Genomic DNA, 25748 nt, shown 5'->3' with positions numbered 1-25748 from the left:
CATCCCTCTTGGACCCTGAGATACTTGTTCCTTTCAGATTTGGAAAGGACACTTCTGTTCGGCAGAAGACTTTGTTGCAGTAGAGTGTTGTACTTGTTAGAGTTCTTGAACACATTCCATCAGGAAGGGGATAACATTTCTGAGATGGGGAAATATATGACGTTTCCTGCCCAGAATCTAGGATACCATGAAATATTTACAGGAGGAAATTATACTTACAGATTTTTTTCTTCCCCAAATGCCTGTGTAGAGTGTCCCTAACAAAGTGTCATTATGAATTTTTACTTTAATTCCCTTAACTTGGAGAAGGAACCTTGAGCCAAACAGCTGTGACCATTTTATAAAGACTTTGGCATTTGATGCCCTTTTCTTATTCAGCCTTGGATACCTAGATTCTACAGAGAAAGGAACAGATGAAAAAATAATCACTTTGATGCAGTGAAATTGTTACCAGCTCCTAAATCAGTCAAGGTTGGTCATTCCTGCTGATCCAAAACCAGCTCTCCTGTGGGAAGTCATTTAGGATGGTTTTGAAGGACCCATCCTGGGCCCTCAAACATAGCCCCGTAGTTGTAAGAGCACGAAACTGTTCTTTAATAAGCCCAAGAAATAATTTCCTACCTTCAGATCACAGTAGTCAGGCTTCTGCCTGTCCTCTGACAGAAATTCATGGTTCTACACTTGGGGGGGGGGGATTGCAGAAAATATCCCAGGACCTCATCTTTAAGCATAATCACATTAGGAATGGAAATCACCACTGCTCCCCAAACACATTTTGCTTTCAAGAAAGGAAATGAAAAATTATTTTGCTGTCACTTGCGTTGGTTGTGTTGAAGGAAAAAGGGACTCAAGCAAAATTCCTTGTGCTGAGTAATTGTTAAGAGACATTGTGAACAAAATGCAGTGAGAATTTCTCCTATAACCCGGGCAACCATCACATCTGCTTTCCAAAGGAACATCAGCGAAGATTAAATTTAGAGAAGGCAGTAGGATGGGAATCAGGATATGGGGGTTCCAGTCCCTCTTTTGCCACTGGCCGGGTGTGTTACCTTGGGCAAGTCATTGGACTCCTTTTGAGACGTTTACTTAGTAACATTTCTCATTTGGGTGGATTATATCTAAGACCCCTTCCAGCTTTGTGAATCTACCTCTTCCTAACCAGAGCAGCCTCCACTCACTATATTTAGGCCAAGAAAAAGATCTGCATTCATTGGTGCATTTTAAAATCGTGCTTTAATAAGATTTGGCTGGTAAAGTATCATCGTGGCATACCTCATAGTTTCACAACAAGACACTAAACCCAGTGCTTTGGGGGAGGTGGGCAGTTTCCAGTTGTGCTCGTTGTTGACCTTGCATACGTTTTAAAATGTCTGTTGTGGGACTCTTTTCCACCTAAATTTCCCTTTTTCAGAATGGTGTCTTTCTAGTACATCAGTTCCTTGTTCAAGTACTAGACATAATTGGAAAAGGAAACCGCAGTTTCTGAACCCAGAGGATGGACTCTGCATGGGCACAGAGATATGTTGTTGAAATGGTTATAGAAACATCAACATGCGGGGTGCTTGGGTGGCTCAGTTGTTAAGCGTCTGCCTTTAGCTCAGGTCATGATCCCAGGGTCCTGGAATCGAGCCCTGCATCGGGTTCCCTGCTCCGTGGGAAGCCTGCTTCTCCCTCTCCCATTCCCTCTGCTTGTGTTCCCTCTCTCGCTGTGTCTCTCTCTCTGTCAAAATAAATAAATAGAATCTTAAAAAAAAAAAAGAAATATCAACATGCACTTGGAGAAGGAGCAAGACAAGGCTATGGTGTCACAGAACTTCCTATAAACTATTGAGCGCCTACTAGTGGCCATGCGTGTTGGATACCCAGTACCTCAGATGAACCGAGTCGCTATAACTTGTAAGCCATTAGGGAAGACATCTTCCATTCAGGTGGCACTAGCTTGTTAACATGCCATGTTGAGGGCGCCTGGGTGGCTCAGTTGGTTAAGCGACTGCCTTCGGCTCAGGTCATGATCCTGGAGTCCCGGGATCGAGTCCCGCATTGGGCTTCCTGCTCAGCAGGGAGTCTGCTTTTCCCTCTGACCCTCTTCCCTCTCGTGCTATCTCTCATTCTCTCTCTCTCTCTCTCAAAAAAAAAAAAAAAAAAAACTTAAAAAAACATGCCATGTTGAAAAGTATTCAGAAGTTTAACTGGAAGATACTGTGATCAGTTATCAATCTATCAAGGGGCTGCACAGAAGACCTTATCACAAGTGCCCTAGGTTAGCCTGTCTTCAGTGACCAGGAATGATACTGTTATAGACACAGGAACTGAGGGCTCGGGGAGCTGGGAGACTTGCTGGACAGTTAGTGTGAAACAGAGCAGAACACTAGCACTCTACCTCTGCCTCCTTCTTTTGCTGCAGAAGAAAATAAGACCGTTAAAGTGATGTCCCCTTATAAAGAAACCCCTCGGCGTAGTCTGTTTGAATAACCAACCCCACTGTATACTCGGTAGTGGTCAGACAGGGACACTGCAACTCCAATGTGACTTTCCAGGTTGTAGATCACTTAGGCGAGCTCGGGTGTCATTATCCAGGGCCTCAGAGGAAAGGGGTTCCTTCTGAACCACTTTTCTCTTAAAGAGGTTTCACAAGGTACTGTGGCTCTGCCGTCTTTTTAGGTAAGTAAATAACTCCATTATCTCGGTATCGCAGTGTCTTCCCAGAACCATGTGCTGGATGAAAACTGATTGTCATAGCCTCAATCCAGACAAGAAGAAGTAGGAAGTATCTAGTGTTAGTGGGATAGTATTCAGTGTCGAGCAGGGGCCTGATTCTCTGGGTGGATGAAAATGGTTCTAGGAGTCCAAGGATCTGGCTCCTGGAATTAAAACACACATGGTTTTGGTTTTGGTTGAAAGAAAGCATTCGCTTCTTAGGGAATACAAATACATCTAAACATTTGTTGAGCAACTACCTTTTCACTGTCCCCTTTCTAGATCCTGGAGATACAAAAACAAAGATGACCTACTAACATGGTATTTGTCCTTAAGGAGCAAACAGTCTAGGGAGGCACATGGGTAAAGTATGACCGGATGATACAACACACAGGCAGAAGTGAGAGAACCAGCCGTTAGCTCTGAAGGGATTTGGGAAAGGCTTTCTCAAGTATTTGAACTGAGTTTTGAAGGATGACTACAACCCTAATGTTGTGTCAGGTAAAGAAGGGAGGGAAGAACAGCAGGCTCAAAGGTCCTCACTCATAACAATTTATAGCATGTTTGGTGTGATTTCAGTAGAGGGGGGTATGGGGGGGACTTAGATCCACAGTTTTATATCAGTGTGCTCCTCAGTTTAGGGCACACTACGCGCAAGTTTTCTTGTTTTCTCCACGGGCACTCATTCCACTCTGTATCTAGATACAGACATATCCTTGATGGGAAGCACGGTGTTACTTTGCCACGAGCTGTTTTTCACTTACAGCAATGGTATCCTGCTGTAGATGTTATTCCAGCTTAGATACTTGGTGAGGGATGGCCAGAGATGAAACCAGAGAGGCTGGTTGGGACCAGATTAGGAAGGAACCTACCCCTTGGGAAGAAACATGCGTATTTACTTTGGAACAGTACAGGCATCCCCTGGAAGCTCATGCAGCAGCAAAGGAAACTGCTCCGGGGCATTTGTCCGGGTCCAGGGCTGAGGGGTGATGGTGCCAGATTGTGTAGGTTTCGAGTCCCAGTTCCACTGCATGCCTAGCTCTGGTGAGCTCCTCTATATCTCTGATCTTCAACTTCCTCCTCTATAAAACAGGGATAATGATAATGCCTACCACATGTGACCATTTTGAGGATTAAATGAGTTAATACATGGAAAGTGTCTAGAACGGTGCCTGGAACATAGTAAGCACTCACATGTTAACTTTAATTATCATTCTCTTGATTGGTTGGGTTTTCGATCCTGACTTTACAGGCAATGTTCTAATTATATTCTTTCTGTTGCTTTTGGCCTAACCCAATATAGATCTTTAACTTAAAGTTACAGTTTAGCAGAGACGGTGGGGGGCGGGGGCGGGGGGGGGGGGGACCAGTAATGTCAAGAGGAATGGAAAAGCTCTGTAGTTAGCATTTAGAGACCTACGGTCAAGTTTTTGCCCTGTAAATTATTTGCAGTATAAACTTGCACAGGTAACCCGAGCCTTCATTTACACATCTGGAAAGAAAATACCTACATCACAAGTTTGTGAAATAGTGAAAATGCTCGGTATACCATGGGCATCTAGTAATGTTACTAATTTGCATTTTTCATTGACTGTGCATTACGCACGTACTTTGGGTTAAAACAAATTCCTCTCCCAGATTCTCTCTCTCTGCAGGTAGTTTTCCTCTTCACAGTGTAGTGAGGCGTGTGCTGATGGGCTCTGTTAGCACTGCTCTTGAAGAAGGACTTCTTCATCAGATAGCCCTGTCTTTTCAACCGTGGATTCACAGAGCCAGAGCTTTTCCTGATGAAGCCCGGGTCCTGTCCTCCACAAGGATGTTCTCCTGGCTTCTGTCAGGCGGGTGTGGCTCTTCGGTGGGGTTTCTCTGAGGCGCACAAATGACCGGTCTAGCATTTCACAGAATTAGAATATGAAGTATATTATCTTTGAAGCACATTCAGAGTGGGAGTTCCACAAATACTTGTGAACATTGTTGTCGCATCTTGTTACTGTGACGGTCTTTCCCTCTACAGAGTAAGAACACGTACTCCAAGGGCAGGCACTGATTCTTACTTCTTTCTGTCTCCCCACCCCGTGCCTAGCAGAGAGCCTAACGTGTGGTAGGTGCGGAGCGAATGATGGCGGCTAGAGGAAGAGTTAAGGATTTGAAGGGAGACAGAAGATGCGCTGTTTCCCCTTCCCATGCAGCTCTTTGCTGCCCTTCTCTTCCCTCTCTCTTTCCAGCTCCTCCCTCCCCATAACCAGTGCTGTGACTCACTTCCTAGCCTTAATTCCCCCTTTTGGAAGATAATACACTATTTCTTTCATGTCCTCTCTTCACAAAAATGAAAGGTGACACATCTTCGTTATAAAGAAATGGCCCCAGCCACTTCTGGAAAAACTCTCATGGTTAATCAGTTACTTTTAATTTAAATATATATGCTTAATGCTGAATTACACTGTAAAACTCCTGGGCTGATTTATGGTCTCGGTCCGCCTTAATTAACATCGATTCTCGGGGAATAGTAAATGGGAATGGCCTTCAATTGAGGTTGAACAATGAACTCTCTGGGTGTTGTCCAATTTGTAACATGATTTACATGGAAGCAAGCCCTTCCTCTCCCAGGGTTATCCCTTTTTCATCTGGTGTGTGGGACAGGTTATATATAATCCATAGATAGGAACATTTGCTGTCAAATACTCTGGCTGATTTAGAGCTGGGACACAAAATGGTCACGATTAATAAAGAAGGAGAAAAAACCTAATCTGAGGCTTTGCAGGGATTCCAGGTTCTCGCTATGTGTCATCGCTTGTCCAGTCTGTGGCGTTTTTACGAAGTGGCCATAATGAAAGATTAAATGCACAGGATATATACATTTAATCAACAGCCATCAGGAGTCTGTGGTGCTGGAAGAGTTATAAGAGCCCTGTGAATGCAAATTTATTGCAGAAGAATCCGAGGGGTGGGGGAATGAGTGTCTGCTGAATGGTACTACCTGACACGGGACACCAAAAAACCTTCCAGAGTGAGTGATTTAAGCGTAAGGTTTGGCTTGTAAAGCTGCCAGCTGCTGGGTTTCAAAACTTGAAACATTTCCAAAACATTGGATGAGGCACTTTATATGTGCACTAGAGTAAATACTCTGGTTTTACTGCCAATTTAAATGTGCTCAGTTTACAGTAATGAGCTTGTATAGGCATTACCGTGTTTATAGAAAGTGGGACAGGAAGAAATGAACATTAACCATTACCAGTAGCAATTCCCATTGCCTTCTACCACAACGCTGACGGCAAGAAAAGTTTCTTCTAGGTTGGGAATATGTCACAACTGACATTGGTGTGTACTTGGCCTTAATGCCGTGTTGCTTCAACAGAGTAACAAATGCCGTAACCCAACGTGACTCTGATAAGGCCGTTCAGACCAGTTGGCTGTTTCTTACTACTTTTCCTAAAACAGATGTCAAGAGCCTTCTCAATACGGGAATCATGGAGCAGTAGAGTAGGTAGGATTGATTGTATATAATTGAGTTTGTTTTAGCCAAGTCTGTTCTCTACAAGTGAATCAGTCATGGGAGTGATTTTTTTTTCCTCTCTTTAAAAAATTATTTGGGTGTGTTTTGATGTGCTCCATGGAAGCAGTGCCTTTGTCTTTTGGGATGACTGGCACCGGAACCCCTTTAGCCGTCTTGTACTCTTGGGATCTTGGACTGGAGACAGGAAGACATATTTAGCCTGAAAGACATAATTTGCTCAGCCTGGGAAAGGAAGAAAATCTAGAAATCGAAGGAGACCCTAGCAGGCACAATGCCTAGAAGAGAGTAGGTGCTTCGTAAAAACTGTTGAGGGAGATAAGGGAAGGGAAGGAGGGATGGGAGAGTGTTAATAGGAAGAGAGCCTGGAAACCCGTGTCTTAAGAGACTTAGCCTCAGGAGTTCAGCTGTGTTTAGACTAGACTTTTTATAACAAAATTGTCCCTACTGATTGCCTGGCACTCCTTGTCTTTATTTCTGCGTTTGTTTGCATGGCTTCTGAGAAACTTTTGGCCCAAGTACACATACTTAGGATAGCAGGATTATGCTACCCAAGAATACCACACTTCCCCTACAGTGTAATCCCTTCTCCATTGTGTGGGCTACTAGCAAAATGCAGACGTTGACCAAAACCACGAACATGATCCGTGTCTGCAGAGAGCAGGATTCTGATGACACAAGTCTGTGGCTATCACATTGTTCTCCTGCCACGGGCTGTGTATGTTTTCTGGCTGGTCTGGCTTTAATGCTTTTGCTAACTGTGTTTTCACAGCAAAAAAGGAAAGAAAGCTAGTTATCCAGTATTGAATAGTTCAAAATATCCCAATACTGGAATATTCATAGGAGATGAGCTCTAGCTCTACTTTCCCTCTCCTACCCTCACCTTTTCCCTCTACTCCCCATTTCTCTTTCTCTTTGGTTCCTTTCTCTGTTCATCATTTCCCAGTAGGAAATCCGTAAGGCTTATTTTTCATAGTCTTTAAAATACAACTGTATTTAAAAAAAAAATTGTTTTCAACACTGTTTTTTCAGTATTTATTTTATCTTTTCAGTCTCTTATTTCCTCTGCCATATTTTTCATGCCTTTTTTTCTTCCATTTCTTTTATATTTTCTTTTATTTTGTTATGTTAGCCACCATACATTGCATCGTTAGTTTGTGTTGTAGTGTTCCATGATTCATTGTTTGCGTATAATACCCAGTGCTCCATGCAATACGTGCACTCCTTAATACCCATCACCAGGCTAACCCATCCCCCCTCCCCTCTAGAACCCTCAGTGTGTTTCTCAGAGTCCGTAGTCTCTCATGGTTCATCTCCCCCTCTGATTTCCCGAACCCCTTCATTTTTCCCTTCCTACAATCTTCTTTTTTTTTTTTTCAACATATAATGTATTATTTGTTTCAGAGGTACAGGTCTGTGATTTTCATGCCTTTTAATCACAGCTCTTTCTAAATATTTCAACTTAAAACATTTAAAAGAATCTTTTCTCATGTCTCCCTTCTGTCTGTGACTGTGACTAGCTTGATGAGTCTCTGGCCTAGGTACTCGGTGGGTCTTTGTGGTTTGGGGGCCCTGCTTGCCAGAAGGCACCCTGCTTCCTCTGAACTCAGTCCTCCAGCAGAGGCTGGGGCTGGGACCCCAGGGCCGCTCAACTGCTGAAGTTGCTGGCAGGGGCCAGGGACCCCTGGAGGGAAGGAGAGCAGCTTGACTTCGATTTCTTCCTTCTCTGTCACCCTCCTTAAACCAGCGCATCAGATCATCTTCAAAGAGGAACTGTGAAGTCAAGGAGGAGGGACTGATCAGGCCAGCCACATCGTTTTATTAGGGATAGAGTTTCTTTTTTCTCCTTTATCTGTTCCCTACCCTGGGTTGTCCTCCCTCATTATTTCTTGTTTTCCTGAAGTGTTCTCCTAACATATCAGCCCGCACCGCTATCTCCCTTCTCTCAGGCGAGCTCCTGCCATGGTTATCTCGACCATTCATCTGGGCACTAAATCATAGAGTAGTGCATTATTTAGCTTTTCGGAAAGTAATTTTGTCTTTGAATCATGATTATAAGCCCCAGGACAGCAGAGAGCAGGGTACATATCATCTGTGGGTTTTCAGTAGTACCTCCAAACAACTCAGTGTTTAGAATAGGCTTTTTTTTTTTTTAAAGATTTAACATTAGGCAATCTCCACACCCAGCATGGGGCTCGAACCCACAATCCCAAGATCAAGAGTTGCATGCTCCATTGACTGAGCCTGCCAGGCACCCTTAGAATAGGCTTTTAATAAACATTTGGCATTTTTTTCTATAAACTCAAATTTCTGTTCAGCTGTTCCTTTCTTAGTTCCAACTCAAATTTTTCTTTTTTTCTATCAAACCTGTTTCTACAGAGGAGGGTTGGGAGGGCGAGAGTTTTGTAGGTCCCTCAATTTTGTGAACTGGTTACATTGCACCTGAGAGCCTTAATTCTTCTTTAGACTATTCCTTAGGTTATTATTTTTAAATTCACATAATTTAAAAGGTTAATAGCTGCTCCCCAGTATTTCCACTTCTAGCATTCAAGTAAATTGTATACTCTAAAGGGACCTTCTGTCACAGTGCAACTAGATCTTGCATGAACTAATGTGTGTGTATAAATATATGCATTTAAATTTCATTTTCCAATGATTTGTTGATAATATATTGATCTCGGTGCTTGGGACTTTGCCAAATTATACCTTCAGTATTTTTTTTTGTAGATTTTTTAGGAATTTCTATATAGACAATCATGTCTGAAAAACAAGACAATATTACTTTTTAAGCCTTTTTTGCCTTTCATTTCTTTTTCTTGCTTTATTACATGGTATAACATGAAATATTATTACAATATGAAATCAAAATAACTGTGCATACATTAATTTTAATGCAGTAATTAGTTGAAAGAACATTGATCTTAAAATGAATTGGGAGCAGAAGGAAAATGCAAAAGCTTTCTATAAAATCAAATGCTAATATCAGCTCTAAGAATAGTAAAGTAAACCTCCATCAAACAGCTGCAGAATACACATTCTTCTCAGGTTCACATGGAGCATTCACTAAGCTAGACCACGTTCTTGGACCATAAAACATACTTTAACAAATTTAAAAGAATGGAAATCATATAAAAAAATACTCTCAGACCACAATAGAATTAAACCATAAATTAATAACAGAAAGATAGCTGGAAAATCCCAAAATATTTGGAGGTTAAATAACACATTTCTAAATAATACATGGATCAAAGAAAAAGTCTCAAGAGAAATTAAAAATATTTTAAATTAAATGAAAATAAAACATCAAAATTTGTGGGATGCAGTGAAAACACTACTTAGAGGAAAATTTATAGTATTGAGTTACATATATACAGAAAACAAGAAATAGTCTAATCCTCTATCTTAGGAAACTAGAAAAAGAAAAGTAATATAAATCTAAAGGGAGCAGAAGAAAAATAATAAAAAATTATAGCAGAGATCAGTGAAATTGAAAACAAGAAAACAATAGGGAAAATCAATGAAATCATGGGCTGGTTCTTTGAAAAGGTCAATAAAATTGACAAATATCTAGCCTGTCTAACAAAGAGAAAAAGAGAGGAGACATAAATTACTAATATCAGAAATGAAGAGGGACCATCATGGATGTTAAAAGGATAATAAAGGAATATTGTGAGCAACTATATGCCCACAAATTTGATAACTAATGGGCCAATTTTTTGAAAGACGCATTCTACCAAAACTCACACAAGGAGAAATAGATGACTTCAATAGCCCTATATTTATTAAAGAAATTGAATTTATAGCTACAAAACAAAACAAAAACCTTCTCACAAAGAAAACTCCAAGCCCAGATACCTTTACTGCTGAATTCAAAGTAATGGTACTTCTACACAGACTCTTCCAGAAAATCGAAGAGAAGAGAATACTTTCCATTTTACTCTTTGAGACCAGCATTACTCAGATACCAATACCAAAGACATGTTTAAAAATACAGAAATTCTTCAAATCTCAACACCTGTTAAATTGGCACCCACACCTGAGATACTCATCACTTGTTGCCTGCCCCTCCACAGTCCTTTTGAAAAGAAATTGTCCTGACCAAGGACTTGGCCCTTTAATGGCCTCAAACTATACTACGTGACCTTCTTCTTCCTGGTTTCATGTATTTGGACCCAGGGAGTGTCATTTAATTTACATCTGGAGGCACTTGAAAAAAAATGTGCTGCAACCAATCAGATGCTCTTCTCAGGAGCTTGACCTAAGAGACACACCAAAAAGGAGTAGTTGATGGTGGAAGCTGAGGATGGAACTCTTATTGGTTAACCGTAGATGGGCCCTAAAAATTTAAGAAATTGAATTAGTAATTAATAGCCTTTCAAAAAAAAGAGCACTGGTCCAGATGGTTTCATTGGTGACTTCTACCAAACATATCAATTCTCTGCAATTTTTTTTTCCAGAAAATAGAAGCAAAAGGAACACTTCCTAACTCATTTTATATGGCCAGCATTACTCTAATACCTAAACCAGATAAGACATTTACAGGAAAGTAAAACTACAGACCAATACCTCTTATTAACATAAATGCAAAAACCCTAAAGAATACCGGCGCATAAAATCCAACAATATGTTATACACCACAACAATGTAGATTTATTCCAGGTATACAAGACTGGTTCCTAATTCAAAAATCATTTACTAGAATTTGTCACATCAACAGTCTAATGAAAAAAATCATGTGATAGTATCTATACATTTAGAATTAGCTTTTGACAAAATCTAACACCCATTCATGGCAAAAACTCTCAACAAACTAAAAATAACCTCAACTCAGTGATAAACACTATAGCTAACATCGTGCCTAATGATGAGAAATTAGATGCTCTCTGTCTATGACTGGGAACAAGAAACTCCCTTTTGCCACTCCTGTGCAACATTGCGCTGGAAGTCCTAGCTAATACAATTAGACCAGAAAAGGAAATAAAATGGGAAGGAAGAAATAAAACTGTCTAGGTAGAAAATCCCTAAGAATTCACCAAAAATGAAACCCAGAAAAATAAAAAACCCTTCTGGAACTAATAAATGATTGCAAGATATAAGGTTAATGTACAAAAGTCATTTGCTTTTCTATGTCTCAGCAATGAATAATTGGAACTTGAAATAAAAAACAATACCTTTACATTACCACAAAAAAAAGAAATACTTAGGTATAAGTCTAACAAAATATATATAAGAATTTTATAAGGAAAACTCTGATGAAATTAATCTAAGGAGATCGAGATAAATGGAAAGATATTCCATGGATTGGAAGACTCAGTATTTTTAAGATGTCAGTTCTTTCCAATTTGTTTTGTAGATTCATGCAGTCTCCATCAAAACCCTGGTAAGTTATTTTGTTGATATCAACAAACTAATTCTAAGATTATATAGAGAGGTGAAAAGACCCAACAATATTGAAGGAAAAGAAAAAAGTTGTAAGGGTCGCCTGGGTGGCTCAGTCATTGAGCGTCTGCCTTCGGCTCAGGTCATGATCCCAGGGTCCTGGGATCAAGCCCCACATCGGGCTCCCTGCTCCACGGGAAGCCTGCTTCTCCCTCTCCCTCTCCCTCTCCCCCTGCTTGTGTTCCCTCTCTTGCTGTCTCTCTTTCTCTCTCTCTCTGTCAAATAAATCTTTAAAAAAGAGAAAAGTTGTAGGACCTACAGTACCTAACTTCAGGACTTATTGTGAGGCTATAGTAATCAAGACAGTGTGCTGTTGGCAGAAGAACAGACAAATAGATTAATGGAATAGAGTAGAGAGCCCCAAAATAAGTACACGTAAATATAGTCAACTGATCTTTGACAAAGGAGCAAAGGCAATAATGGATAAAGAATAGTCTTTTTGACAAATTGTACTGGAAAAACTAGACATTCACATGCAAAAAATGAATCTGGACACTCACTTTACACCTTTCACAAAAATTAACTCAAAACTGATCATAGACCTACATGTAAAATGTAAAACTATAAAACTCCTAAAAGATAACATAGGAGAAAATATAGATGGCCTTGAGTTTGGCAATGAGTTTTTAGATACAACACCAAAAGCATAATCCATGAAAGAAAAAACTGATATATTGGGCTTCCCTAAAAATGAATTTTTTTATCCACTAAGACACTGTGAAAGAGAATGAAAAGACAAGCCACAAACTGGGAGAAAATATTTGCAAAACTCTGATGAAGGACTTGTATCCAAAATATACAAACAACTCTCAAAATTCAATGCTAAGACAAGAAAACAACTCAAACAATGGGTAAAAGATCTGACACCTCACCAGAGAAGATATACAGACAGCAAATGAGCATATGAAACAATTTTCAGCATCATATGTCATTAGGGAATTTCAAACTAGGACAACAAGATGCTGCTACACACACATCAGAATGGCTAAAATCCAAAAAAACTGATGATACCAAATGTTGATGAGGATGTGAGGCAACAAGAGCTCTCATTCATTGCAGGTGGGAACGCAAAATGGCACACTCACTTTTGGAAGACAGTTTGACAGTTTCTTACAGATCTAAGAGTAAGATCTTACTATGTGATCCAGCAATCACACTCCTAGGCATTTACTCAAATCAGTTGAAACTTTATGTTCATACAAAAACCTGCACATAATAGCAATTTTATTCATAATTTCCCCACACTAGATGCAATCAAAATATCCTTTAACATGTGAATAGATAAACTGTGGAACATCCATACAATGGAATATGACTCAGCCTTAAAAAAATCTTACAAGCCATGAAAAAAATATGAAGGAAACTTAAATGCAGATTGCTAAGTGAAAAAAGCCAATTTGAAGAGGCTACCTGCTGTATGATTCCAATTATGTGACATTCTGGAAAAGGTAAATTGATGGAGACAGTAAAAAAAAAAAAAAAGGTGAGTGTTTATCAGGGGTTTATGAAGAGGATGAGATGAGTTGATGGAGCACAAGATTTTTAGGGCAGTGAAGAAACTATTCTGTATTATACTGCAATGGTGGATACATGATACTATGTTTTTTCAAAACCCATAAAAGTATACAACACAAAGAGTAAAGCCTAATGTAAACTGTAGACTTTAGTTAATAATGTATCAATACTAGTCCGTAAATTGTGACAAATGCACTACTCTTAAGATACTAAAAAGATATTAAAGATATCTTTTAGATATTAAAAAGAGAAGAAACTGAGGAGGGGGATAGGGACATATGGGACATCTCTGTACTGCATGCTCAGTTTTCTACAAACTCAAAACTGTCCTAAAAATTAAAGTATTAGTTTTTAAAACCAAAACAACATGTCCAGGCAGATTTGAAAAAGAACAAAGCAGAACTTTTAGAAATAAAAACACAGACATTGAAATTAGCAGATTAGATCCAGGTAAAGAGAACTGGATAACAGACTGAAGAAACAGCCCAATTGCAACACAAAGAAAAAAGGAGATGAATGGAAATAATGAAGCATTTTTCAGTAGAAGATCGAATGAGTGAATAAATTAAGCTATGCACATACGTGTACCCGTGTAACCTGCACAGTCACCTATCTACATATGTGTAAACATACACATTGGAATACAAAGAAACCATTAAAAAATGTCTGTAGAATATTGTTAAGTTTTTAAAAGCAAGTTGTCCAGCTCATAGAGATGTGATCTTGTTTTATAAAATTATATATATGTATAGGGCTTAGAGATATGACTGTGTGAACTTTGGCTATCTGTGGATGATGAAATTTGAGGTGTTTTTTTTTACTTCTCTGTGTTTTTTTGTATAGTTTGAATTGTTTAGAAGAATATATCCCATACTGACAAAAACAATAAAGCTATTTTTACATAAAATATTTTAAAAGAGGGGGGATGGAAAATACGAGTAGATAATGGACATTGAGGGTGGACTACAAAGGTGTAACACTTGGAATTCCAGAAGGAAAGAGTAAAGAGAAGGATATTTAAGGAAATGATGATAATGATTAAGAATACTCCAGAACGTATGAGACAGATTTTTCACACACACTGTGAGCACAGTGATTAATGACTGAGATAAAGAAATTGATTCCTTGGACATATTGTGATGAAACTTAAAAACACCAAGGCAAAGACAAGATCTAAAAAGCAACCAGACAGAAAAGGCAAATCATAAACAGGAAGTTATAATCAGAGACTTACAGCAGACTTCTTATAAACACCATTGCAAGATAGAAAATATTGGAATAATAAATATACTCAAAATATTGTGAGAAAGTATTTGCCTCTAGAATTGTGTAACCTTCTTGGGATATCTTTTGAAAATGAGGGTGCAATAAAAATATATTCAGAATTGAGACTTTATTCCCAATAAATCTTGACTAAATGAAATTCTAAGGAATCATGAGAATGAAATTTTTAAAAAAAATCTTAAATATGAGAAATTGTTTTCTGTACAGAATAATAATTTTATAATAAACCCTTGGAGGAGAGTAATTAGATTTAGTGTTCCAAAGCTATTATAATTGTTTGGGAGGCATGTTAAGATATATATTAACTTTAAACTTCAAGTTGTTAAATATGCATGATAAAATATCATGGGTGACCCATGAGAGAATAGAAATACAGTATACAACTTCCAAACCAATAATGAGGAAACTGAATTGTAAAACCAACATCAGTAGTTAGTCAACTAAAAAAAGAGGCACAATAAAACAGGAAGTAAACTAAGTAAGACAGATTGAAAGTATCTAGTCCAAATATCACACAGTATATAACACAATATATGATTACAATAAATACAAATGTATTAAACTTGCCAGTTAAAAGATAGAGATTTTTATATTGACTAAAATAAAATCTAGCCATACATCATTTAAAGAGACACAGCAAAATAATAAAGACATAGTTGAGAGTAAAAAGATGGGGAAAGATCTATCAGGGAAATACTACAGAAATACAGAAAAGCTTAGGTAGCTTTACTAATATTAAACAAAATAGGCTATAAGGCACAAAGCTTTATTAGTAATGAAGAGGACCACTTCATATTGATAAATGGTTCTGTTTTACCAGATTTAATAGTTAATGCACTTATATTCACTAATAAAATAACCTAAAATTTAGAAAGATAAAAATGATGACCCTAAGGGATATATTGACAAATCCACCACCAAAGCAAGAGATCTCGACACAGCTTTCTAATTATTGTTAGGACAAGCAGATAAAATGTCAATAACAATTAATTTGTCCTGTTACTGGTGATGTTAACATTGATCGCTTGATTAAGGTGCCATCTGCCAAGTTTCTCTAACATAAAGTTCCTGTTTTTCCTTTGTAATTAATAAGTATCTTGAGGGTGAGACTACAAAAACATCCAGTCTTCCATTATACTTTTATCCACTGATTTTACCATCCATTGATGATTTTTGCCTCCAGCAATTACTGTGGTATTTGACACGTGGTGATTATCTAATTCCATCATTCCTTCACAGCTATTAGTTGGAATTCTGTGAAGCAGAGCTTTACCTTATCCCCCACTTTACATATTCATTAAAAAATTTGTATCATTATGGGTGCCTCTTTAATTCTATGGGTGATAATCCATTGCTATCATTATTTATTTTGTTGCTTAAATTATCCCAGTATTGGTCATTGGGAGCCCCTTCACATCAGCTCCTCCTGTGTCTTTTTGGTATGTCTCCACAGGTTTTTGAGTATGTACTTGATTTCCAGCACCACTAAAGGATGATGAGGTAGTTGTGATGTATTTATTTATTCATTTCTGGAAAGTTCCATAATTTTTTGTGTTCTTTTTTAGCATGGTTGGAAATAAATGATGAGTGATAATGGGATGATGCCTAGGATGATGAAAGAGCAAAATGTTTCAAGATACAGGGAAAGATCACTAAGGTCATATAATGTATCTTAAATTGATAAGATGATCCCATGTATCTAAATGAAAACAGTAAGAGAATGAGTGAGTTTTATCCTGCTAAACAATAAGTAATTTTTCTCTTTGATCTTTGGAAGACCTCTAAGAATCAATAAAAGTCATGAAATATCAATTCTTACACGTAGTTAGAACTGCTCAGTACCAAAGCTAAAAACTAAAATTGGACTAAAAAGGTTAGGTTTCATTCAAATAGTGAATAAAGAGAATAAGCAGTATTGGCAAGACCCCTCTTCCTTAAGCCTGACAGTGCACTAGAAGTGAATGAAACTGATCTTTCAGTTTTTTCCCTTTGTTTCCTTGGAGATCATACTGTGTTTCAAAGGAGTATGCAAATCTGATGAGCTGGGAACTGTTAGGAAGTTTGTTAAGCTGAGTGGAAGGAGAACTAGACCAGGAGCCCAAGAACTATGGATCTCATTCAGGCTTGGACACTAACTAGTTGTGTTTCTTTGTTCTGAGCAATCCTGCAAACTCTGATGTAGTGGAGAGAGTGGTGGACTGACTCAGAGCCACAACGAGAACCTGCTTCGTCAGACTCTTAACCTCCCATCCTCTCAACTTTCTCATCTTTAGTAGATAATAAAATCCTGCCATTAGGGTTGTTGCGAATATTTAATGAATTACTAGACACTGGAAGACCCTGGGCAGCTGGAACTACTAGTCATTTTTGCCTGTCCTATGTCTAGAAGTATCTGAGTATTGCTTGAATAAATGAATACATTACATTAAGTGTGTGTATAAATTGTACGTTTAAAATGTTATGCAATTACAAGGTCATTGTGTTTATGCTTGTTACATATGAATTAAGTACTTATGCAATTTTAAGCTTTTTTTCCCCTTTATCTTAAAAAGCCTTCAGGGGGTGCCTGGGTGGCTCAGTCAGTTGAGCATCCGACTCTTTGATTTCCACTCAGGTCATGATCTCAGGGTCCTGGGATTGAGCCCTGCATCAGGCTCCCTGTTCAGTGTGAAGTCTGCTTAAGATTTGCCCTCTCTTGGGACTCTGGGGAGGCTCAATCAGTTAAGCATCTGCTTTTGGCTCAGGTCATGATCCCAGGGTCCTGGGATTGAGTCCTGCATCCCCTGTAGGGCTCGTTGCCCAGTGGGGAGCCGGCTTCTCCCTCTGCCTGCCACTCCCCCTGCTTGTGCATGTGAGCTCTTGATCTCTCTCTCTCTCTCTGACAAATAAATAAATAAAGTTAAAAAAAAAAGATTGTCCCTCTCCCTCTGCCCCTCCCCCCTCTTGCCCTAAAATAAATAAATAAATAAAATCTTTAAAAAAAAATCTCAGGAAAAGAAGGCTCCTTCAACACAGGCTCATTGTTTTATCAAATCAAGGAAAAATAAAGCTTTGGAATAATCTAGAACTTGATATTTAAAATTGTAGATCTATCCTCATTAGCAGCATCTGTGACTAATAAAATGGCAGAAAATAACAAATCATTGTGTTTATTTTAAACTGACTGATGGCTAATAAGTTCAGAAATTTTCATTGTCAGGCTATAAATTTTGTAGAGTGAAATATCTTTGTGTATTCTTTGAGCTTCCATAGTCCAAAAATATTTTTTTGGATTTCCCTCTTTAATATCAATTAAAATTTTTACATTTCTTTGCCTATATTTTCTCTTTCTTCAGCTCATTTCTTATAAATCTTCTGAGATATTAACTTGAATAATTTTTTAAATTGTTAGTCTCTGCCATTTTAATAGAATCTCCATTTCCTTTATAAGGAAACCAAGGGTCTTAAGAAATCCTTGAGAGACCAGTTTGAAAGACGGGACTTTTCCCTTTGCTGAGCTGGGTAGTCTACCCAGGAAAGGGAAAGAAATCTAACTTGGATTTACACACGTAACTTGTTTAACTCACTGACGAGTCTGCTCAAAGTCATGGCTCAGTTCGGGATCTGACTATAAATTAAGTGAATGCTTACTGATTCCAGCACCCTTCAAGTTCCACTGTGAAGGTACTTATGCCTCTGACAGAGGAACTAGGATCTAAAGTTTGATGACTATCAGTTTGTTCTATGATTTACTCCTTTTGGATATTGGCCAGTTTGGACAATCAGTAAATATTTTCTGCAGCCTCCGTGTATTGTTTGTATGTGTGTGACACTCTGTCCTTCCATCTTTGTTTGACTCTCACTGGTTGGCAGGTTTACTCAAGGTAAGAACTACATTTCAATTTGGATAACCTTGAGGTAAGAATAGCATGGAAGAAATGCCTGAATTCTGGGAGAGTCTGGACTGCATACTATTTGAGGGTCTCTTGCACTGCTTCAAATTCTATACTTCGCTTATAGGCCAGCAAACACAGAGAACAAATATTACTACCATGGTACTTCCATAATACTTGGCCCTTGGTTGGCTTCCTATCACCCGTCTCACCGATCCCCATCTGTTGTCTGCTCCCTTAGATTTTTATTAACAACGAGTGGCAGAACTCAGAGAGCGGGAGAGCATTCCCTGTCTATAATCCAGCCACAGGAGAGCAGGTGTGTGAAGTCCAAGAAGCAGACAAGGTATGTCCTTCTTAGCAAAATGTTCCCTATGAAGTAACTGCCTTCAGACAACGGAGCACTAAGCTTATGCTCTTTAGACACCAGCACTGACATTTGTTCGTCACCTTTTCCCTGAAAGCAGGTGGTTCTTCCTTTATTTGGAGTGTGATGTCTCCTCAGTTGTGCCTCTTCCTCTCTCTCAAACAGGCAGACATAGACAAAGCTGTGCAGGCGGCCCGCCTGGCTTTCTCTCTTGGTTCAGTGTGGAGAAGGATGGATGCTTCCGAAAGAGGTCATCTGTTGGATAAACTTGCGGACTTGGTGGAACGAGACAGGGCAGTTCTTGCAGTAAGTAGCCTAAAAAAACACATTAAGTCTTTACTCTAAATTTACCATTCCACTGAAATGCAGATTCCTTAGTCTTTCCAAAAACGTGATGTGAAGCCAACTTGGGGAACAAGGTGAGGAGTCCCTAATACACAGGAAAAATGAGAGGGGTAAGCTTTTGGGATCAGATGGGGAAGTGCAAGACCAGTTGAGAGTCTCTTCTTACTGAATTTTGAAGAACAAAACCATAGCCGCCCATGACTGGTAAGGACCTCCCTACCTTCCTTCCCAACCGTATCCCATCCTCGACAAGCAACACAAAACAAAAACAGGTAAACAGCAGGAAAGTCACCATGAAGCCTGTAGAAAAGCAATCCCAAATGATTCATTTGAGAATCAAATAAGATTTTTTTACCTCCCCAGAGTTAACCTCTCCTGACTAAATAGAGTCCTTCAGAAGCAGAGGGCCTCTCATACACGTCTGCTTTCTTTGTTCTTCTGCCACTTTCTAGAACCAGTAAAAAGGAGAGATAGCCCGGGACAGCAACGTTCTTTTCACTAAAGCGTTTTCTCACCTGAGGAACTTCCTCTCTCTTAGTGGTTCCTGTGTTTGTTTTTGCTCTTTTTAAAATCAAAGTCGATTTCTTAGAGAATATAAACTGCCTGGAAACCAGAACCATTTGGGACTCACTGTGTCGTACACCGGGGATCTCCACCTCGATCACCCACAGGCGATCCATTAATGTTGAGGACCTCCTTGTGTAGTCAGGCATTCGAGTTACGAATGCTGTATCCTCCCCTCTGCACAGGAAAGCAGGGCACGGTTGAGCTTGCTCTGGGCGAGGGGGGCACGAGTGTCCTTCTTCACTGTCCCATCCACCATGGCTCTTCCCTCCAACCGTCCCCTTCAGGGATCTGTTCCCAGGACGGGAACATAAATGAATCCCGGAACTCTGTATGTAACATTTACTTTTCTATAAAAACATTTTCTAATCTGGTACTTCAAGGAAAACTGTCCCAATGAGGTGTTTACGCGTTTTGTGAAAAAGGCGTTCCATGGTGACGTAGCTCCTTCTCAGATATTCCCAAGACACCGAGCATATGAGAGACCCTGAAAAGCCCTGCTGACTGTTTCTCACACTTAAACTTAAGCCTCAACACTATTTTTTGTCTAATCTGTCAATATTGTGCAAAACTGAATTCTTCGGAACACTTGGGGGGTATGCCGGTCTAGATGCTTATCTTTTCACTGGATTATAATTTCTTTGCGAGTGAAAACTGTGTTTTACTTCTTTTTTTGTAATCCCAGCACAGTTCCTTGCACATAAAGGTTGGGCGGGAGGGGAGCACATTGATGGTCTGTGTTTGTTTCATTGAGTGAAATCTACACAATATTTACCACATTCCACTAACAGTGTGTACTAGATAATGATATAGTTCATTTCTGCAGTTATATTTTCATGTCATAAAATTCAAATGCCATCCTTTTTCTGACGTTCTGTCTCACTGTGATCCATTCCTTTTTGCCCTTACACCTAAATGAGATTTCTCCTTTTAAACACTCCCGAGCCATAGGAGGAGTAAGTTTTAAGAGATAGCCTCTGGAATATAGAGGAGCTCCTGACCAGAGAGCAAAGTTAATACCTCATCCAAGTACACATAATTAATTGAAAATAAACACAGGTGAATTTGGCTGGTGTCAGCAGCTCATTGGGACCATATAGGTGGCCCAAATTCTGGTTATTGACTCTGCTTCACTCAGTGCTGTGTAGAGTTTGGCCGTGTGCTGGCTGCATGGAGAACGTAGTGCCCATCTCACGAGTATATAAACATCCTAAAAAGTATGGGGAAATAATTTGATTCCCTTTGATAAAGAGGAAACAATACACAGTGATAATGTGATCTTTTAAAAAGAGTCCCATCTTCTACACATAGTAAGTGGGTAAATTGCACCGTAAGTAATTGTATTTTTATGTCATCGAAAGGAGAATATTTCCATTTTACTTTTGTCAGCACTCAAGTCGTTCTTACACCAGTATGTTATAAAATGTGCTTACAGAGAAGGACGTGAGATTATAAACATATGTATTTGCTTATTTAATTTGTTAAACTTGTAACACTTTTGATATTTCTCAAGTTGAAATACTCTTTTCTCATTTCAGTGTGTCCATTTGGATTTTTTAGTTGTTGCTACAGGTTTCAGCAGTTTACAGAATATGTCATTCAAACAGTAACGTTTATAATCTAGAACTGCTCAATATGTCTATTTTTATTAAATGGACCAGATACTTCCCTATTAATAGGTAATGGTTGTTAACATAAATATTTACAAAAAACCAGCCCTGAAGTTGTTAGAGTGTGAGCTTCCCTAGAGGAGATCTTGTTTATTTGATAGTAATAAATAAACTCGCTGTGCACTGTAGATATTCCATTTCTCAGCAGGGGTCTTGGCAGCAGTGGAAAACGTTTTATATTCTCATCAGTCACATAAAAGCCCATGTCCCCGCTTCTCTTTATAGAATCAGATTACTGGTGTAGACTCCAAAAAATCCCCACGCAGCTCTGATCATTAATATAACAGAAGCTGGTTTGACAGGCAGAACATTTCTTTATCATCAGTTGAAGAAACGTCACGTTTACGTGTTATTGCGGTAGTGGTTCCTGGGGACACCCAGGCACAAGAACATGTGCATGAGTAGTCATTGTGGCTTTCCTAGAAGCTAAACTAAACTGGCGGTGCTAAAAATCTGTTTATTTGGGAAGTCAGAGTTGACCAGGTATGCATCATTATTCATATTCATTCATAGTCTCTCTCTTCTTTTTTTTTTTTCTTCTGCTCCAGAAATTATTTAGTGTATCACTTAGAAAGCTCTCTTCATTTCTGTTCCTACAGACCATGGAATCCCTAAATGGTGGCAAACCGTTCCTGCAAGCTTTTTACGTGGATTTGCAGGGGGTCATCAAAACCCTTCGGTATTACGCAGGCTGGGCTGATAAAATTCACGGGATGACCATTCCTGTAGGTACGTGAAATTTGAGTACGTTGAAAGGGAAACGTGAAGTTCCACCAGAAACACACTTTCACCATCAAACACAAACGGCAGTCACAGAGCAGACGTGAGCACACTCACAGCAGCTGGAACTGAAGAGCCGAACAGAGCACATCACTAACTCTGACAGCATCCCTGTTTCTGTGTGTGGACAGTCCCCACATAAGTGCAGTGGCAAGCCACATCCATGCAGCACTCAGCTAAGGCGCAGGTGGTCTTGTCAGCCGCTAAGTGCTCAGCACTGCGCTCCGTCAGGCGCTGGGGGTGCGGACAGGTGTCGGACGTGGGGAAGTCAGGGAAAATTCCACGAGCGTTAAAACCTGGACCTTCCCCTCCTGAAACATGAGATCTATGTGTTTGGAAGAAAGTACTCTAAAATGTTAACAATTGTCTCTTAGTGGTGAGCTGGTGGATAATTTATTTCTCTTTTTTATACTTGGCTGTATTTTTTATAATGAGCATGAATCACTTTTACAGTCTGTAAAAACAGCAACCATCCTTTCTTTTAAGATCCAGGTTAGGCGACAAAACCCACAACAGAAACAAAGACCTCTATGGGAGAGTTACAATGAGCTGCTGAGTCGTGTGGCTTGGCCTTCAGCGCTGTAGTCCTGTAAAGGGGAGGGAGGTGTCCAAACTGAGTTCGTCAGTGGACAGGTCCCGACCTGCACAGCACTTGCCAGCGATAGCCAATACCAGACTGAGACTTCACAGCAACCCCAACGGGGAAGGCAGTGTTATTAGCATCCTCATTGACAGAGGAAGAAACTGAGGCCTAGTGAAGCTAAGTAGTTTTCCTGATTGGCCGGCAAGTAAGTTGTAGAGCCGAAATTCCGACATTAGAGTCTGGCGAATCACTGCACCAGCTGATCCATTTTAGATTCTGGGAGGAAGGTACCACGAGAGGAGAAAGAGTGGCTGAAGGAGACAGGAGGATGTCGGTAGCGGTGAACAGATGGAAGGAAAGGAAACGTGTTCCTTGAGGACCTTCCGGTGGCTGCCAAGTGCTGTGCCAGGTACTCTCCCTTTGTGCTCCGGAGAACAGCCCCGCTGTCCGTGGGCACGCTAGGAGCGGAAAGTAGGCTGGCCCTTCCTAGGCCAGGTGTTGCTTTACCCGAGAAGGGGCGGCTGGCTGGCAGTGCTGATGGACGGCGTGGAGCGGTGCTTCTCAAGCTTTGATGCATGTTGTGTGTATCGCTTGGGATCTTCCTCCAGCGCAGTTTCTGCCGGGAGAGACCTGGGGTGGGGCCCAAGGTTCTGCCCTCCTCACCAGCTGCTAGCTGCTGCCTGTGCTGGGGCTTCTCTGCATTGAGCAGGGAGGAGAGGATCCAGAGACCCGCCCCAGCCGAGTGGCTGTTGTGACCCTTCTTCATTCAGGCATGGGGCAAGAAGAGAAGTTGCAGTGAGAGTGGAGGAGGGACAGAGGTGAGACTTCAAAGGTCTGTTTTAAAATTAGCCCCATGAATGACAGCAGCATGCACAACATTAGTCTGTAGGAAATGCGTTTGTAGTAAGAGGCGTTCTTCCTGGCCATCCAGAGGTTTTCCTTGTTCAGCAAACTCAGGATGGAGAAGATGGCTCCTTGGGAATGTCAGGCTCTCAGTGCTGTCCTGGCTCCGAGGATTTTACAGAAGCCCTGCTCTCTAGCATCACTGGCGGGATTTAGGAATGGCCTGAGCAGAGCAGGGTTACTGTGTGGTACGAGCATACCTGTCGGAGGGCCTGAGAATGAAAAGCTTTGCTAAAAACAGAACAGTGTCAGCCTTTTTAGGTTGGCTTCTCCTTTGTCAGTGCAGAAAGGTAAATAAAACAAGACCAGGACCAAAGGCCCCGGGTTTTTTGCCCCCCTCAGCCCCCACCCCGTCATTTCACTATTAAAACAAATATGTTTTGGGCATTTAAATATCTTTTTCTTATGATTTATAAACATTTTAAGAAATAGGATGAAACAGAAGGCTGGACACATAGGTTTGGTTTGGCCTAACCATGTCTTAGTGTTTTTTGCTTTCTTAGAGGAGAGAAGACCCTGATTCGATAAAGATTTCCTGGAGTCTCTGATGTTTGATGCTTATTTTACTTTATCTGGCAAGAGGTGGTTGGTGCACAGACCTCACTGTTTTCATCTGTTGCTCTTTGGAGATCCTGAGGACGTTGACGTAGGAGTTAGAAATACAGGGCTTGGAAAAGGCTGTCATGGGAGTCTCTCTCACCTTTACGCACAAACTGGTGTGCAGCCCGTGAAGGAGAAAAGTGAGGCACTCTCTTAAATCCTAAGTAATGTTTAGTTTCCCTAATTTTTCTTAAAGTGCATTTAGAGGGATACCAGGTGAGGGACGCTCCAGAGTCAGGAGGCTAGGCAGTGCTCCTCAGAGGTTGGGGATTTGAGATGGAAGAGCTCTCACTGTGGTACCTCCCACAGATGAGGGAAGGCTGGAGGCAGACGGAGGAGGCAGGTACAGTGGCTCTTGCCCGTAGGCTACTGAGAATTCAGCTCCTCCGCCCCTCTGCCTAGTTCAGTGCTTAGGGACTCTAGCTGGACTGAACAGTGGGGAGGGGGGTTAGGCAAAGGTCAAGGAAAGGGGGTGTCATTATTATTCACTTATTTATTCTCAGATGTGTTCAGTCAGTCCCTTTGTGTTTGTCATTTGTAACTCCGCAACATAACATCAGCTTCATTTTGTCCCTGCATTCTTGGCTTTTCCCACTGAAATCTGGAATATAAGAAGGTTATTAGTCTTTAATGAGGCGGTCTTTATTGTGTTACATACATTTCTTTGTGAAATACCCTAATTTTACATTTGGAATTACAATATAAAGGAATAATGTAGTTTATATGTGCATAGTACTTGATTGTGTAAAATGCTCTTCGCCCACAGGACCTGTGTGATTCTGTGTGTGATCCTGTGAAGTAGGTTGGGTTTTAAAAGGTATTGTACCCATTTTACAGATAAGAAAATGAGACAGCAAGGGTTTAGCGTCTTGAACACGGTTACATGGCTAGTAAATGGCAGGCCTGAGATTCAAGCCCAAGTCTCTTTCTGCCTAAGCCATCGTAGACCCTCTTCTTATGGAGACTGGTTCAGCAGCACAGAAAGATGAAGAGGCCAGTCACCCTGGTGACGTCTTTAATCCTCTGCAGGTTTTTAGATCAACAGACTTTTGATTCCTGTTGTCCGTGGCAGTTATGTTCTCTAAAGTTGGCTTGGACACTAAATCAGCAAATACCAAACTATTGCTTCTAGAGGAAAGACAGGGATGAAAGGTTCAGTTCTGTCTGGTCACCCATAAAAAGTAAACTGGAAAGTTTTTTTTTTTTATTTCAAAATATAAGATCACTTTCTTTTCACTGAAGGACAACCTATGGTTCATCCAAGCTTAGTACCCAAAGAGAGTAGGAAGAATGATGCTATTGTCTCTTTCACTCCTTCCCATTTAGGGAGGCAGGGCGATCTGCCCTGTAATGGAAAGAGCTCTTCCTTCATCTCCTCTCCCAGGCATCAACTTCAGCCTCTCAGTCATTCATTCTTTCCTTCATGCATTCATTCACTCGACAGGTTTTTTGTTTTGTTGTGTTTTGTCTCTTTCTGAGCACCTGCTATGTTTCCTGTCCAATGTAAAGCACTGGAGATACAAAGGTGAGTAAGTAAGATGGTCAAAGAACAGTAAAGAAAACAAGGTAGACAAGCAATTGCAATATAGTGTGGCTTATTCAGATATGGAAGCACGAA

General features: G+C 40.2%; 1 protein-coding gene across 2 annotated transcripts in view; it reads left to right on the top strand.

Annotated features, from left to right (window-relative positions):
- ALDH1A2 (aldehyde dehydrogenase 1 family member A2) overlaps window positions 1-25748 on the top strand; it is a 92658-nt gene that overhangs the window by 19535 nt on the left and 47375 nt on the right. For both annotated transcript variants that reach the window (XM_027569385.2, XM_027569386.2), the window contains exons 2-4: window positions 18560-18664; window positions 18851-18991; window positions 21864-21993. In XM_027569385.2, the coding sequence (XP_027425186.1) occupies window positions 18560-18664; window positions 18851-18991; window positions 21864-21993 (376 nt within the window). The remainder of the gene's footprint in view (window positions 1-18559; window positions 18665-18850; window positions 18992-21863; window positions 21994-25748) is intronic.

The sequence above is a fragment of the Zalophus californianus genome, chromosome 6 (assembly GCF_009762305.2).
Source record: "Zalophus californianus isolate mZalCal1 chromosome 6, mZalCal1.pri.v2, whole genome shotgun sequence".
NCBI lineage: Eukaryota > Metazoa > Chordata > Mammalia > Carnivora > Otariidae > Zalophus > Zalophus californianus.
This window is presented reverse-complemented; position numbering and strand designations above follow the sequence as displayed.